Source organism: Parasteatoda tepidariorum, chromosome 8, assembly GCF_982258835.1.
Source record: "Parasteatoda tepidariorum strain Cologne lab strain chromosome 8, Ptep-v5.0, whole genome shotgun sequence".
Classification (NCBI taxonomy): domain Eukaryota; kingdom Metazoa; phylum Arthropoda; class Arachnida; order Araneae; family Theridiidae; genus Parasteatoda; species Parasteatoda tepidariorum.
Genome location: NC_141762.1, coordinates 63018511 through 63034580, shown reverse-complemented (window position 1 = coordinate 63034580; position 16070 = coordinate 63018511). Strand labels below are relative to the sequence as shown.

At 29.6% G+C, this 16070-nt stretch overlaps 1 protein-coding gene across 1 annotated transcript in view; it reads right to left on the bottom strand.

The window, feature by feature from the left end:
- Positions 1-291: 291 nt before the first annotated feature.
- Positions 292-16070, bottom strand: part of LOC122268307 (short-chain specific acyl-CoA dehydrogenase, mitochondrial-like) — a 32786-nt gene continuing 17007 nt past the window's right edge. The window contains exons 6-11 of the mRNA XM_087168994.1: positions 13728-13934; positions 13588-13644; positions 9029-9109; positions 5881-5976; positions 1310-1366; positions 292-634 (exon numbers count right to left, since the gene is read on the bottom strand). Of these exons, the coding sequence (XP_087025120.1) occupies positions 479-634; positions 1310-1366; positions 5881-5976; positions 9029-9109; positions 13588-13644; positions 13728-13934 (654 nt within the window). The 3' untranslated portion in view covers positions 292-478. The remainder of the gene's footprint in view (positions 635-1309; positions 1367-5880; positions 5977-9028; positions 9110-13587; positions 13645-13727; positions 13935-16070) is intronic.

The following is a 16070-nucleotide window of genomic DNA, read 5'->3' as shown; positions in this document are numbered from 1 at the left end:
TTATAATGAATTGCATTTTACCAACAGCTAGTAATATTAACTTAAAGTAATCAATTTTTGAAATATAATTTTATTGATGAAAAATTCATGTTAATTTAATTTTAATTTAGCTGATGATAGTACGGTTGAAGAAGCTCGTGTGCTTGGTTTGGCCATGGTTCCAGGACATCATATAGTCTCCATAGAAGTAGACAGTGATGCAACTACAAATTCTGAAGTGTTATGATTATAAATATTTTAAAATATGGTGTAAATATTTTATTTATCCTAATAAATATAAAATAGAAACCATTGTGCAAAAACATATTTTATTGTTATAAAAATAGCGTATAAATTGATCAGAGCTTTAGTCAAATCTATAAAGGTGAAGTATATTTAAAACAATTGGGTATAACTATTTCATTTAAAACAATAAAAATTCAGGTACACTTAAAGCAATATAAATTTCAATTAATACATTTCTATAATTCGGAAAGTATTAGTTGAGCCCATATTCTTTAGTAAGATTCCCTGCAATAACAATCCTTTGAATTTCACTTGTACCTTCATAAATTTCTGTTATTCTTGCATCTCTGTAATGCCTTTCAGCAGGCATGTCAGTTACATAGCCCATACCACCTAATATTTGAATAGCCTAAAATAAACAATGCATGCTGTTAAAACAACTCCAGTTAATTTATTTGGAAAAAAATATTAACGAATAATTGAATTATTTGGCTGATTATCAAGAGCAAATTGATATAAGTATTTGCATCTGTACTACTAAAGTGCCATGCTACAAAATAACATAAATGCGTACTCTTACATAAACAAAATAACAACTTAATGTACTGAAATGAGAAATGCTAAAATTTGATAACTCTATTGAACTACACAAGTAATCAATTTTAAGTTTATTACATTTTAAGAGCAATTTATGCTCCTCTGCTTTAGAATACAATAGGACTGTGTAAAGTGTGCAATATATTTTGATGAAATTTTTTAAAAGTTTGAAACAATACTTTATACATTTAATGAGAAAGGCATAAATTACATTGTACTAAATTTATTCTATTAAAGTTTAATTTACAAATTATGAATACTGCATTTTTCGTTTAGTTCATCAGCATTAATATTATCTATAAAGCCAAACTGCATTATGTGCGAAAAAATCAAGACGTATTTTTCGGATGTTATTAGTATTTTTATTGCATGCGTGCATTGAAAAACAAAAAGGCTCTTAGAATAAGGTTCTTTTTGAAAAACAGAATTGCAATTATACGATTTGTTTAATAAATGTATTTATGCATATATGTCCAGAACATATTACCTGATGTGCCACAAATGTTGCAGTCTCAGAAGCTGTAAGTTTAGCCATGGCAGATTCCTGAAAAATAATATTTCTTAAGCAATTAAAATAAATAAGTTAGCACTACTGGAAAGAAAGTAGTAAATGTTGCTGTCTCAAAGGTAGTATGACAGATAAACAGCTTAGTATGAATGTTACATTTAATACTGGTAAATGTGATACATATACTGAACACTACTGAATCAAAAATCAGTATTCAGAAAAGTTACAAATGTTTCAAAAGCAGAAAGCTTTTTAATGGAAGTTCCCTGAAATAAAATATTTTACTTATAAATGTTTCTATTTATAAAACAAAATAAATGCTGAACATTGCCTGCTGCATCAAAATAACTCGGGAAGTCATTGGACTAATGTTCACCAATCTTAGCTTACCAAGTTTTTAAAGGGTAATTATTTTGCTAATATGGAACTGATACAGAAATGTCGGATTCACCCGATATTTTGTAGCCACTATTCAGCCGATGTTTACCTTATATAAAATTGTCAACAATATTCCTACAATATTTTATTTCCCTTATTTACCTAATATCAGCCTTATACAGATTTATTAAGTTCACCCGATATTTTAAAGCTGTCATTCAGCCTATATCTTTTCGATATACAAATGTCAGACTCAATCGATGTTTTACAGCCGTTACTAAGCCAATATAAACCAACCCAACTAATAATTGTCCGATTGACCCGATATTTTATAGACGTTACTCAACCAATATTGGCCATATATAGAATTGTACAATTCACCTGATATTTAAAAGACGTTATTCATCCATTGTAGATCCTTCTTAAATTGGTCGATTAACCAGATATTTTATAGCCCTTAGATAAAACCTGAAAGGTAAAAAAATAAACGCTTTTCTCTATAATCCATACTTAGTTGTTTTCAAATCTCATGGACGGATAGCCATCAATATAACTCTAGAGCTACTTTTTCAATAAAATCAAAACTTGCAGTGCTCTTGGTGATTCAATTTTCTACTCCAGTACTTGTCATTTTGACCAAGGTAAATGTTTTATTTTATAAACCCGTTGAACAGCCGATCCAAATTGGAGTTCATGATTACTAATGTCCAACTATGTCGACTTGTAATTTTAAATCTAATCCAGAAGACAATGGAACTCCTGAATCTCGTGTTGGGAGAAATTTGCCTTAGAGGAAGACTTTCTGATGGAACTAACCCACATTTGTGTTGCATGAAGAGGAAAACCTTCCATGGTTAGCCTGATGGTCAGAGGTCTCTAAATCCATGATAAGCCTACCACGGAGGATATTTTATGCCAGCTCGCACTCGGTACGACCAGGGAGCGGAATTCGTATCCACCAATCATTGCTGAGATTCAAAGCCGGATGATCTAATTGGAAGGCGAGCGCTCTATCTCCAGAGCCACCATGGCTTTAGGTGTTGACCAAGGTGATAATCATTTCCAGTAATGCTGTAAAGAGAGTGCTTAATCAGATTGCGCAGTTGTATCTTCTAAGCCCACTCTAAAATGTAGCCGATAGCTCAAGTGCAGCTTTAGCAATCTATTTTTTAACATCCTGCAATATCAAGAACAAGAATAAATCTTTAAGGTCGATTAGTTTTCTATGCCAAATCGCACCGCATTACCCCCAAAAGCCATATAATGAGTAAAAGCAATTTTCCTTTTCAAAATCTGTGTGCTTAATTGTTCTATTAAATAATTTTCAAGATATTTGTATCAGCAGAGAGTTTTAAGACAAAGCATATACGCAGTAGTTTTCTTATTTCATAATAAAAAATCCTGAACAAAAATTTTCTTTCGTGTACAATTTCACCAACATTTTATAGGAACTATCACATGTTTAATAGACAAATAAAAGTTTATAGACAAATTTTCTAAAAGTGAATTTTTGGACTGTTGTGAAATAAACAAAAAAAGCCTTATGAGGAAAAAAGAAAAATCTGTTATAGGAAGATTTGTTTGTATTGTAAATCACTTATTAAGGAACTAGATATAGAAATGGATATTTTTAAAGTATTTCAAGTCTTCCCAGGTTCAATAGATGTAAATAAAAAACTGGTCCTTAATTAAAAGTCTATAATGGTTTTAGAAATTTCTAGCCAATGGTCTTAGAATGGCTTTCGATATCGGATTGAAATGTAAAAGTTTTCTAATAATAGGTCCTGGATGACTTGATATTCTGGCCAAATATTTATCTTTATGTAGGACCTTTATAGGTTTAAAATATAGGGTGATTATTGGGGCATCTAAATTTTTAATATTAGTCCTCGAATGGTTTTGATCATAGGAATAATATTAATTTCTATATAGGACCCTTGTAGCCTTACAATATGGAGTCTGTAGCGTAATTAATACTACAACTTTTAAATTCCAGTTTCCTAGTATATAAGATATGTTAACTTGACTCTATCTTGAGTTACCTCTTAATAGATGAAGGTTGACATTGTCGGTAACTTAGCCCCACAAAGGCTGCTTGCAGGCAGGCTTGTCTCAGTCTACATAGGTGACTTTCGTACATGATCGAAACACGTGAATCTCAACAGGAAGACCACCTCAATAGGAACATGCGTACTTTGATGAACGGATCACAGTGAACAATACATTTGCAATTTGTGAATGTGACATTGATCTGCTCAGTCTAGATCAGACACAATGGGGTCCTTTAGCTCAGTCCCACATAGGCGTGATTTGAACACACATGCCTCAAACAACAATTTACGAGCCAATATTGGAATGTCTATATTTTGTAATATTGGTTCTACAATGACTTTCAATGGGCCGGGATAGCCTGGTCGGTAGGGTGCTGAGCCTATGTCCGAGAGTTCGAACCCCGTCGGCCGAAGACTCTCCATGTAGTAAATGGTGACTGATGCACGTTAAATCTGTCGAGTCGTAAAGTTCTTCATGTTCCCATAACAAATCAATACCTCTGGGGGTACTATATCGGAGATCGATCGTTCTCTGATTCAGGTCAAAAATTACGAACTGTGGATGAATGGATGTATGAACTAGTCCGCTCTATAAACGGATGTGACGTATGGTATGGCAGAAGTCGAATTCTTGGCCATAGATGACGGCACTGGAAAACAAGCACAATCGCACTCCTCTGCCTAAACAGGCATACGAAAGCAAGCAAAGCAATGGCTTTCAATAATGAACCAATATTATTTTCTACGTAGGGCCCTTACAGACTTAAAATGTTAGGTAAGCATTGGGATGTCTAGATTTTTCCATATTGGTTTCTAGAATGGCTTTTAATAATGGACCAATATCATTTTCTATGAAGGCACTTTCTAGACTTATCATGTTGGGTAAACACAGAGATGTCTCGATTTTTCTACATTGCTCCTAGATAGAAATAAATATTGCTCTAATATTGAAAGTCATTCTAGGACCAATATTGAAAAATCTAGACATCCCAAAATAGATCCCTTGGTACATGTTCTGATGGGACCCATATTAGCCAATTTTGAGCTCTATTGGGGTCAGTGTACAAATAATTGCTAGGGTTATTGAGTCAAGAGAAAATACATAGTAAGTAAACTTTCAAGAGACTATAATTCACACGGGTCATCAGTATTCTATTTTTAGTGTAACAAATAACTATAAAGTAGAACATATTAAATCAAGTATATTCAACCAAAATCCTCGAAAATTGTATGATAAACAGCATTTTTGGGCATGAAATTTCATACAAAATAAAATATTTCTATATTCACATAAAATAAATTATTATATATAAGAACAGGGGGGGAGGGAGAAAAACAGCTAAATTTCTCATAGCAAAAACTCTCATGCCTTTCCCAAACTAAAATGGCATGTTAGGCAAACATAAATAAAAAATTTAATAATTAACATTTAACACAGCTTTTTCTAACATATATTCTGACTTCAATGGATCATTCTTCAATGGATCTGACTTCAATGGATTTTCATTTCACATTGTTTTAAGGAAGCAAATTATACTTTGTTTTAAATAGTACACAACTTACAAATTTCAAAACCTATTATGATGTAAATTATTAAATATTTCAAGGTTTATGCTTAAAAGCTTTTAAGACAAAATTTGCAACATTCGTTAAATTTGAACAGAACATATAAATCTATCTTAACAATCATGTACTAAAATATTTTCTTGCTTTACATCATGTTTATAAGTAATGATTCATTATACACTGTTGATATTTTTTTATAGAAGTTTATGCACCTATAGCAGTATATAAATAAACCAGTTGCTATCGAGATTTAAAATTGCGTAGTCTCAATTGGAAGGAAACCCTTATGCCATTCTCCTTTGTTTTGAACATTAAAGTAAAAATAATTTTTTAATGAATTCTGTTTTAAAATTAAATTTGATTCTTAAATTTTAATACCAAAAAATTATTAATCACATTAAAATCTGTACTTTAAATTAAACTTTTACTTTAAGCACAGTACATATTTGGTTGAAAATTATAGGTTTCACATCGATTTTGAATTCCATTTCCTCATAAGAAAATCGTAGGTTTTGGTGTAAGTAATAAATTAATAAAAATTATTTAAATTCATACCTTTGTGAAATTTTGTCCAGCATCTTTCAACATGGCAGCTTTCCATGTCAGCAAACGAGCAGCTTCTAATCTTGTTTCCATATCAGCCAGTTTCATCTTAGAAGAATAGAGAACATCAAATATTTAAATAATAATAAAAATGTCAGTACAGTGCGCACAAAAAAAGGATCACCCTGAATAACTTTATCTTTGATCTAATGATGGGATCTTCACATACTATGACTCATTCTTAATAGTTCGAAGGGGTGACCTCAAATATGCTACTTAATCAGTGCAGACTATATTTTAAGTTTTGAAATCGAACACAAAAACGTACTTTTTCAGAATAAACATACCTTTTTTTCGACGGATTCGGATTTCTGACCTCCAAAATATAGGGGCTAGCCACAATTTTGGAAATATTGTCCCTATAGTTTTGTCAGAAGAGTAATCAAAGGTTTGAACCCCATAATGTTAATTTTATTTTTTGTGTATTATGCCATATCTCGAGCAATTTTTAAGGAAATAGAAAAATTATTGGACATGATTATAAAATTTGTTTATTCAAAGGTAATTCCATGCAAAAAAGAAATTTTTGTAAATATTATTTTTTGATTAAAAAAGAATCAAATAGAAAATTTTGAATAGAAAAGCATACAACTTTTACATCATTTTCAAATATGTAATTTTATATGGCGAAATACAAAATTTGAGCGCAATCGGTTAAATAGTTTCTGAAAATTCGAATTTTAAATTTATGACTTTTTCAAAATTCAATTTCTCAGGTACTATTCAACTAATTTCTCTCAAATTTTGTATTTTGCCACGTAAAATTGCGTACTTTAAAATGATATAAAAAATTATTTTTCCCAAATCTCACAGACGATTAACTGGTGAATTAGGATATTTCTTGCAGTCACATACCCTCATGACAGTTAATGAATAATTTGTCCCTGTCATTTTGCATGCGCCTGATTGTTTTTTGTTTAACCCTCAAGTTTAATAAAAAATCTGTATTTTTTTCCCGTTTTTAATCCAGAACAAGAACCAAATTTTGTTTGCCTTCAGCTCTGGTGCTCATGTGATGCACGTGTGACCTCAGACTATCTTCCTATTCAGTATTCAAAAATGTTTTGCGATAACCAAATTCATTGTTATTCGATTCGCTGGAAAATAGAAAATTATATCTTCCTCTTGGCCGAATTAATTTATTTCTCTTTTTTTTAATTTGTGTATTAAATGGTCCTTTACTTATTGACTAAAACTAAAAAGAAAGCAATAGCTCATTTTTGTCAAGGGATTCATGAAGGTTAAGGATCCTCTATTTCGCCATCAACGATCTGATCGAGACAATAAGGTCAACATTGCGCACAAACCGCCTTTACTTCCCAGAAAAGATGGTACATGGGTGATTCTTTTTAAACATGACAATTCGGACCAAAAAATTTATTCAAATTTAAAATCTTCAAAATAATTTTTTTTGCATACTTCTTTAGTTACATTTATTAATATCTTACAGACAGCAGTGTAGTTTATTGACATGTGCTCGAGAAAAAAAATAAAAATAGAAATTCACCAAATCTTGAATTCTAAGAAAATGACATATTAGCTTAGAAGTTTAAAAAACAGTCATTTTAAGTTAATAGTAAGTAACTCAACTTAAGCCTTTATGTTAGATGGACCATAAATTGCTTAAATTAATTCTTTTTATCCACTGTAGAAAGAATCAATTTTTTTGTGGCTGATATGTACAGAATAAAATTGTGTATAATAATCAATCATTAAATAAATAAATAACTTTGATTACATCCAACCATATTACAATCATACATAAACTTGGTATTAGGCTAATATTTGCTTTTCCTCCTTACAGTATTAGCAGTTAAAAAGAAATTTTGATAACACTTCAATCTCCTGGAATTCATAAGCCAGGAAATGACAGCCTGGAAAATGACAAATTCGCCATTTTATATCATATAACTTTACTTTAATTTAATATTTTGGCCTAAGACGTTAACATTCTGCAGAAAACAACAGGATTTCTTAAAATAACTCAGATAAATCTATGTAGTTTATGTTATTAATGATTTCAAGAAGACAGGAAAATGACAACACAAAAACCTACTCATCCTGAAAAAATTTTTGAAATATATTTTGAACCAGTAAATCGGTTCTTTATTCAAGCCACAAGGCATGTTCATATAGGAGGGTATCTAATCAATCTATTAACATAAGATATTGATTGCTGGCTCTATCTATTTTGGGTATAAACCACTAAATAAAAGTATCCAGGAAAATGACAGACTTTCTTGCGACGAACAAATTATTGACAGAAAAAATTATTTTAAATGAAGTTTTTGTAAATAATAACCTCTGCGTATATTCTAGAAATGCTTACACCGGTAGAGATAAAAAAAATTAGATGTTGAAAAATTCATGGGAAGTTCTGGAGCTAGTTATTATTGGAAACATTGTTTGGGACATGCCAGGAAAATGACATTTTGAAGTTCAATTAAATTTTTTAACTATACAAAACAGTCAATGCTAGTGCAAAGTCATTTTAAAATGCTAACAGCAATGCAATTTATCAATTTTTTAAAAAAAAAGTTCTTTTAGTATTATAGTATTATAGTATTAGATCGTGGAGCAAGGGAAAGCGAATTGTCATATTTCGCGAGAATCACCCATATATCAATCTGAAGGGCTTCAAGCAGCCACTGGATATCGAACCCAAGTTCTTCACAACAGTTTAGTGCTTACGTCACAGACTAAGTAGGGATCATTAATAGAAAAATTGTATATAAAACCTTTAAATCTGTGGTGGAATATAGCATATAGTTAAATATTAACAACAAAATAATTTCCATTGAAGCAAATGAATAATATACCTATTTATGATTAGGAATTTCATTTGGCAAAATGCTAATCCCCCCCCTTAATATATTAGTTTGCGGCACCTGACAATTTCATTAGCAGATTTGAGTTCACCCCCTTGAACCATTAAGTTTGAGTCCTAGAGAGTGAAAAACCGATTAATAGATCAAAAGTTATTCAGGGCGGTCCGCTTTATTTTGGCGGACTGTACTATAAATACTTTTTGCATTAAATATTAATTCTTATGTAAATTGTAACATTAAAAATATAATTTAATTTAAACAATAAATATTACCTGTGTTGCTTGTTTACCAAGTATAGGATTTCCAAAAGCTAATCTTTGTGAAGCATAGTGAATAGCACAATCAAGGGCTGCCTAAAATATATGAACAATATTAAATAACGACTATTAAAGTAAATTAGCAGTCAGAATGTGAAAAAAAGGCATTTTAAATACATAAACAAAATGAATCAATGAAAGTCTAATTGTTTTTATTTGTCAATATTGCAGTGGCAAAATCACGAAGACATTGTTGCAGAACATTACAGAGTTCTTGGAGAAAGAATTTTTCATTTGCGAAGCCAAAAATTTTGTGTTTTCTTACCTGCAAAATTTTTTGTAAGTTTAAGTTTTTTGAACAATGCTTTTTTTCTTCTTTTCTGCAGAATTATTTTCTAAATATGCATTTCTTGCATTTCGGAGGGGAAAGAAACGCTCTTGATTTTTTCTTCCTTAAAAAAAGAAAAAAAATTGGTATGACTGTGAGTATGGATTCTGTTACGAACTCAGATTTGCACCAAAGGAATTAATAAATCATAGTGGTATGCTTGTCCATCCTTTTTTATTTAGTTGAAATAAAATTTATTCAATATTTTTAACAAACCATTAGCATACGAAAGTTTTAAACCAAGCAGTCTTCAATAAATTGCTTACAGTTCTAGCTGATTCCATCGGAAATACGTGCAGTGATTTGATCATTTTTGACAATCATTGCTACAAATTTAATTTGTTTCTTAATCCCTATATCTTTTATGTTACTTTTGATATTCTCATGATTTTTCAAAAAAAGAATACGGATATTACGACACATGTATTTGATTAATTTACTTTTAATACGGAGATTCCACCACCGACTCTTATTGCTATTGATTTCTACTTAGTTTTTCTCCTTTAATATTATTTTGACATGTGAAATCCATATCACACATTTAAATATCTAATCACTTTTTTGACTCTCTCAATTCACGTAAATTCATGTGATGTTTCAAATGTTTTTTGACAGTTATTGATATTAACTTATACATGGTTTTTAAAGATCCCAATATATTTTACACATATTTTATATGTATTCCCAATATATATTATTTAATGCAAGAAGTTCGAATCACACATTAGAGTATTTATTTCTTGACGCAATGTTCCTATCAATTCAGCAGTTATTGCTTTTGATTTCCCCTATGTTCTTAAAATAATACACTTTTGATATGACATTATTTATTACACACGTTTGAGTAGCCCCTTTTTGAAGAGTCTGATTCTTTTTTTTTTGGTAGTTACTGCCACGGATTTCATTATTTTTTTAAACGTGATTATTATTCAAAAAATGTGAAAAGGGAAATAATTAGTGTGTTTCTTTCCTCCTCAAAACAGGAGAATATCGCCCATAATATTAGATTATGTATTCTTTTAAATAAAAATTATTAATTGAATATGTAAGGGGACACCTTAATTAACATTTCAAAGAAAAAAGATTAGTTTTGTTAATTAACTAGCATTGTTTTTAACAAATGAAGCCGACATAGCGTCGTAGGGACGATTGTAACAATAAGTAAAGGGACGATTGTAACAGTTGAAAATAAATAATCTTATGTTTACAAACCATTACTTAACTCTTTAAGAACCACCAATAGTTTCCTATATCATTTATATTGTGTTGCATGTGCATTATTTTCTTTATCACCTTTCACTGCATAAATTAAAATTTTTAACCCCTTAGAGTTAAAAGTTTAACCCTTTAGGTCTCTGCTCAGTATTATTTTTACTCCTAAAATATCACTACTATTTTGATCAATAAAAAAATATATCACAGCTATGATAATATGTATAATTAGCTATGTTTTAGATGAATTTATGAACTATTACAATTGATCCCGTAAGTGGGGACAATTGTAACAAGTGCACGACTGTCAGAAATTGTTAATAACTAATATAATAACATTTAAGATAAGGTATTTAATTTTTTTTTCTAGTAGAGGATAGTCTACTTTACTCGCCTGTCAATTAATACTTATAATATATAGGATTTTTTGTTAGTTAGAAATAGTTAAGCAAAAAATGTTACAATTGACCCCACTCTCCTCCACATAAAGGCTTTTTTTGTAAACACAAAGCGCTTATGTTAAATTAAATAAGTAATATATATATTTGTTACGATTCAGAAAGAAATTTGTGTAAAAAAATTGTAGCAGAAAGTTTTAAAAAATCTCTGCTACAGTGGTCAATATTGGCAATATAAAATATATACTAGGCTATTGATCACATTTCTACCAGATTGACAATAAAAGTCTAGTTCAGTATAGTTTCTCTATTGAATGACGAAGAAAATATACAACCGAGCAATTGGATTTAACTCTAGATTTAACTCCATTTTGTTTTTAGAATCAAAAGGTTAAAAATATATTCCTTATTATGACATACTTATTAAGAAGGAAAATCCTATCAATTTCAGATAATCAGTATGTTTGGTCAGTTTATTTTTCACTCCTTGATTGTAATAAAGTATTTTAACATTGTTAAGAGTTTCATAAACTTGTAGTGTTTTCCCCCCATTTTGCATTGATATTCTAACCACTTAAAAGGTTACAATTTCTTCTAGGTGGCTTTTTTTATTATACTGCTAATGTTATACTACTGAAAAAATTTCTTTTAGTAATGCCTGTAGCTCACTTTTGTGTTTAAGGAGAACTTTTTAAATTATACATTCTTGTAATTCAAGTCGAAATGAACAATAAAAAATTATTTTATAAGCTTTGCTCCATTAGAATGCACGTTAATTAGTTTTGCTTTATTTAGTTTAGGGTATTAATTCCTTAAGTGTCTGATACATCATGAATCATTGCATTTGGATTGGGGAATATAAGAACCACCTGTAACAGAAAAAATATTTATAGATATTTTAAAAAAATTAAGAAAGAAAAATTGAGAAAAATGATACGTGACAATAAAATAATTAAATAAATTAAAATAATTACATTGGGTTTTAGATCAATTAGCCAATTTTACAGAGAATGATTATTTAAATTTTTACCTCGGATTTATAACGTATCGCAAGTAGTTAAAAACTAATACATTGTGAGATATAGATCAATTCATTCATTTTTGAGAGAAAAGCTATTTAAATTGTTAAATCTGATTTATAATATATGTCAGTGAAACAAGTATGTTAAAATCAATACATTGAGTTATAAAGTAATTGTTCAATTTTGCAGAGAAAATATCTTCAGATGCTAACTATACAACACAAATTTTTCAACATCATTAAGTTTGAGGTCAAAAATTTTGCCAATCAAGGTGCAAAATATTAATTTGAATTAACAAATTAATTTGAAATTTTGTACTTTTTATGTTTGTCCTATATTTACTATAAACATAATGAGAACTTTTCTTTGCAGTTCGTGTTAGTAGGCTCAGAAAGATAACAGGACTCATATTATATATTTATACACACACACACATATATATATTTAAGGTTTGTGACTATTACAAAACTTGATATTATTTAAACTTATATATTATGTACAATTATACATATTTCCAAGAAAACACATCCAAATTTTTACTTCTGTAGCCACATTGCTCACTATATTTGATCTGCATTCGTCCATGATAAATCCTCCAGGAGTGATTGTGACACAAAGTGAAAAAAAACGGAAGATTTTATGTGCAAAAACTCAATAAGATATCAATTTATATGCACTACAATTATTTAATATAATTTTTTGAACTAAAACTTATAATTAAATTACCTACCAATAAACAATATCATACTTTTATAGTAATTAATTTAAGAAAAAACTTTTGGATTTTAAAATTTTGCGACTATGAATCGCGATCTAGGATTTAAGAAAGCGAAAATACAAATCGCAATATCGGATTTTTGAATAGCGTAAATATGAATTGCAAAGCATGATTTTTAGATTCCGGCATAGTTCCAGATATTAAAAATGGTGAAAATCCAAAATTACGGAAAAGTCACGTGTATGAAAACGTCCCAGTAATGTGAGTCAGCAAAGGTTTCAAAATTTAAATTTTAGAACTTAATTCTTACTTTAAATTTTAGATTGTGGTGAAAAAAATTTCTGATTATAAGTTTTGATTTGCAGAAGTCTACAAATCAAAGTCTTCTTCTAGTTTCTTAGCCTGGAGAGATGATATGAAAAACCCAGAATTCCAGGGTACACCTGGAATACAATCACCCCTGATCCTCATTAAGGAATCCTTCTCTATATTAACTCCTTTCCTCCCCCCCCCCTAATAGAGGAGCAACACATCCCATATCCCTCACCCATTGACCTTCAGGTCAGGGGTCATTTATGTGCCCGGCAGTGGAGTCAAGAGTCATGATAAAGGTTTAACACTTTTAATACATATTCTTCCAAAGTTACTTTATATTTTATTTGAAAAATTTAAGGCTAATTATTTTTCTTTTGCATTTAGAAAGTAAGCTTTTTTTGAAAATAAATTATGAATATAAATTATGAATATAAATTATGTTCTACATTGCCTGTAAAGGTTTTGCATGACATTTTTTTAAAAAAAGAAAGAAGCATTCTTTTGTTTATTATCACACTCACCTGTGCAATTCCCAATGCTTGCCCTGCAACACCGATTCTTCCAGCATCAAGAATGGTCTGAAATAATTTTGTATTAATAAACAAAATTTCATATTTGTATTAAAATTAAATATCAACTCTGATAAGCTTGAAGAAATTACCATTGCAATTTTAAATCCCTCTCCTAGCTTCCCTAAGAGGTTTTCTTTTGGAATTTTACAATCTTCAAAAATTAAGTTACAAGTTGATGATCCTTTAATACCCAATTTGTTTTCTTTTTTGCCTAATGTGAGACCATTGATTGGTTTAGGAACAATGAAACAACTTATTCCTTTGTGCTTCAGAGCTTTATCAGTTGAAGCAAGCACCTGTAAACAATAAAATATAGTAACTTTAGTGTATTTATTTAGTGGTCAAAAAGTCATCCAATGATTAATATGCAATGAGAAAGAGACAAGTTGTTTCTGTTTTGGAGGTCTAAGCTGATTCAAACTTGAAATCAATATGGTTTTTTTTAATATTAAGCTTGTCTGAAATTTAACATGTAACATGAAATTTAACATGTGAGATAAATGTTAAAATTCTGAAATATAAAAGTCCAAAATTCTTGAGCATTTCTATTATATAATAATTGCAACCCATTTCTAGATTTAACAAGGTTCATAATTTTAAGATTGTGTTTAAAAAAAAAACAAACAATAATTTATTTGATTTAAATTAGATTGTCTAATAATAAATAGTTAAATTTCAGAATTATAAATTAAATTTTAAATAGTATTAAAAAGAAATCATTACAGTATCATTCAAATCACAGTACAGTATCTCTCAAATATCATTGCAAATTTCAAGAGTAGCAGATAGAATTAAGAAAAAGTGCTCAGAATCTTGGTTTAAAATGAAAATACAGTTTCAGTAACTAAATAGTAAAAAGAAAGAGTAAAATATTTATTACAAATCAAAAGTTTGCAGAACTTAGATAAAATATAATTATTTGCTGTTATTGTTGTCTTATGCCACTTGACAATATTGACAAGCGTATTTTAAGGCAGTGGAATGTATGTTTCTTGTTTTCCACTGGCGCCATCTATGGCCGAGAATGCGACTTCTTCCACACACATACGTTACAGCCTGTTTTGCACGGAGGTCACATTCACATCATCCATCCATCCATAGAAAGTAAACTTAACCTGTACCAAAGCCCCTTCCATCCAGTATTCTATCGATTTGTTATGAAAACTTGGATAACTTTGTGACCACGATAGAGGTAGTGTGTACTAATCACCATCTTGTACAAGGAAAGTCTGCGGACACAGCTTCTTGAGCCCAACCATATACCAACTAAGATATCTATTTATTTGTTGAAAAGTGAACATTAATAAAGTAGTTACAAATATTAGATTTCATGCCTAATTTTTCCATTTAATATGCATAATAATTAATAATTCAAAAAATAAAATAAACCAGTATATAAAAAGATGAAATAGAAATGATTATTTATAATTCCCAGTGTGAATTAGTTTTTACTTTTTTTCGTGTGGCACCAATTTAATGTAATTTCTATTGGTGCTAAGTTCTTAACATTTTCTTTTACAATCACAAGGGGATTTATAATCATCTGAACTTCATTTAACCAATGCTAAGACGAATAAAAGTGGTAGATAAATTTTTAAAGTAAAAAAATATTAGTTTTAATACATTAAAGTAAATAGAAAAAAAAATATTTTGTTACATCAGAAATACAGCAAACTGAATTCTGCTAATATAAATTGAATTTTGTCAGATGCCATTAAGACTAATAAATTTAAAAAAAGAGAGAGAAATATAAATGGGACTCTAAACCAGAAAAATCATGCAACGTAATTTTTTTAACCCTTTTAAAAATAAATAAGTTTGATGAAATAAATAATTTCATACAAAAATTTGGCCATGAATAAAAGCCTAAAATGAAGTACAGTTTGAAACTTATTACTAAAATTTGCTAATTGACTATAAGACAAAGCAAATTGATATAAATATAAATGCAGATTAAATTAGTGTCATTAAAAAGAGAAAAAAAAGCTTTTAATATTTTTTGATGCCTATAAATTACACGGGGGAAATAAATAAATTTTTTGTTGCATTTATGCAAATATTTGGTATTGCTTAGTTGGGGTAAGGGAATTTTAAATCTGAAATTAGTTTCGCTCCTAAGGCTAAATTTTTTAAAATGACTGTTTTCAGTCCATTTCTTGACGAATTGTGCAAGTTTAAAAACGGTATAGATCAGGGATGGTCAAACTACGGCCCGCGGGCCAACCGTGGCCCGAAGGAAGGTTTTTATCCGGCCCGCGGATAGAATTTTAACTTGCCGATCCGAGGTTAATATAAACAATATACATTCTACAGCCATTTTCTTGTCAACTATGTTTTGAGCTATTTTTGGTCTTTGTTATTCAACAAAGTATTCATGACCTTTTTTCTTTCTCTATTTTTGATCTACAAAACATAAATTAAAGGAAATAGTT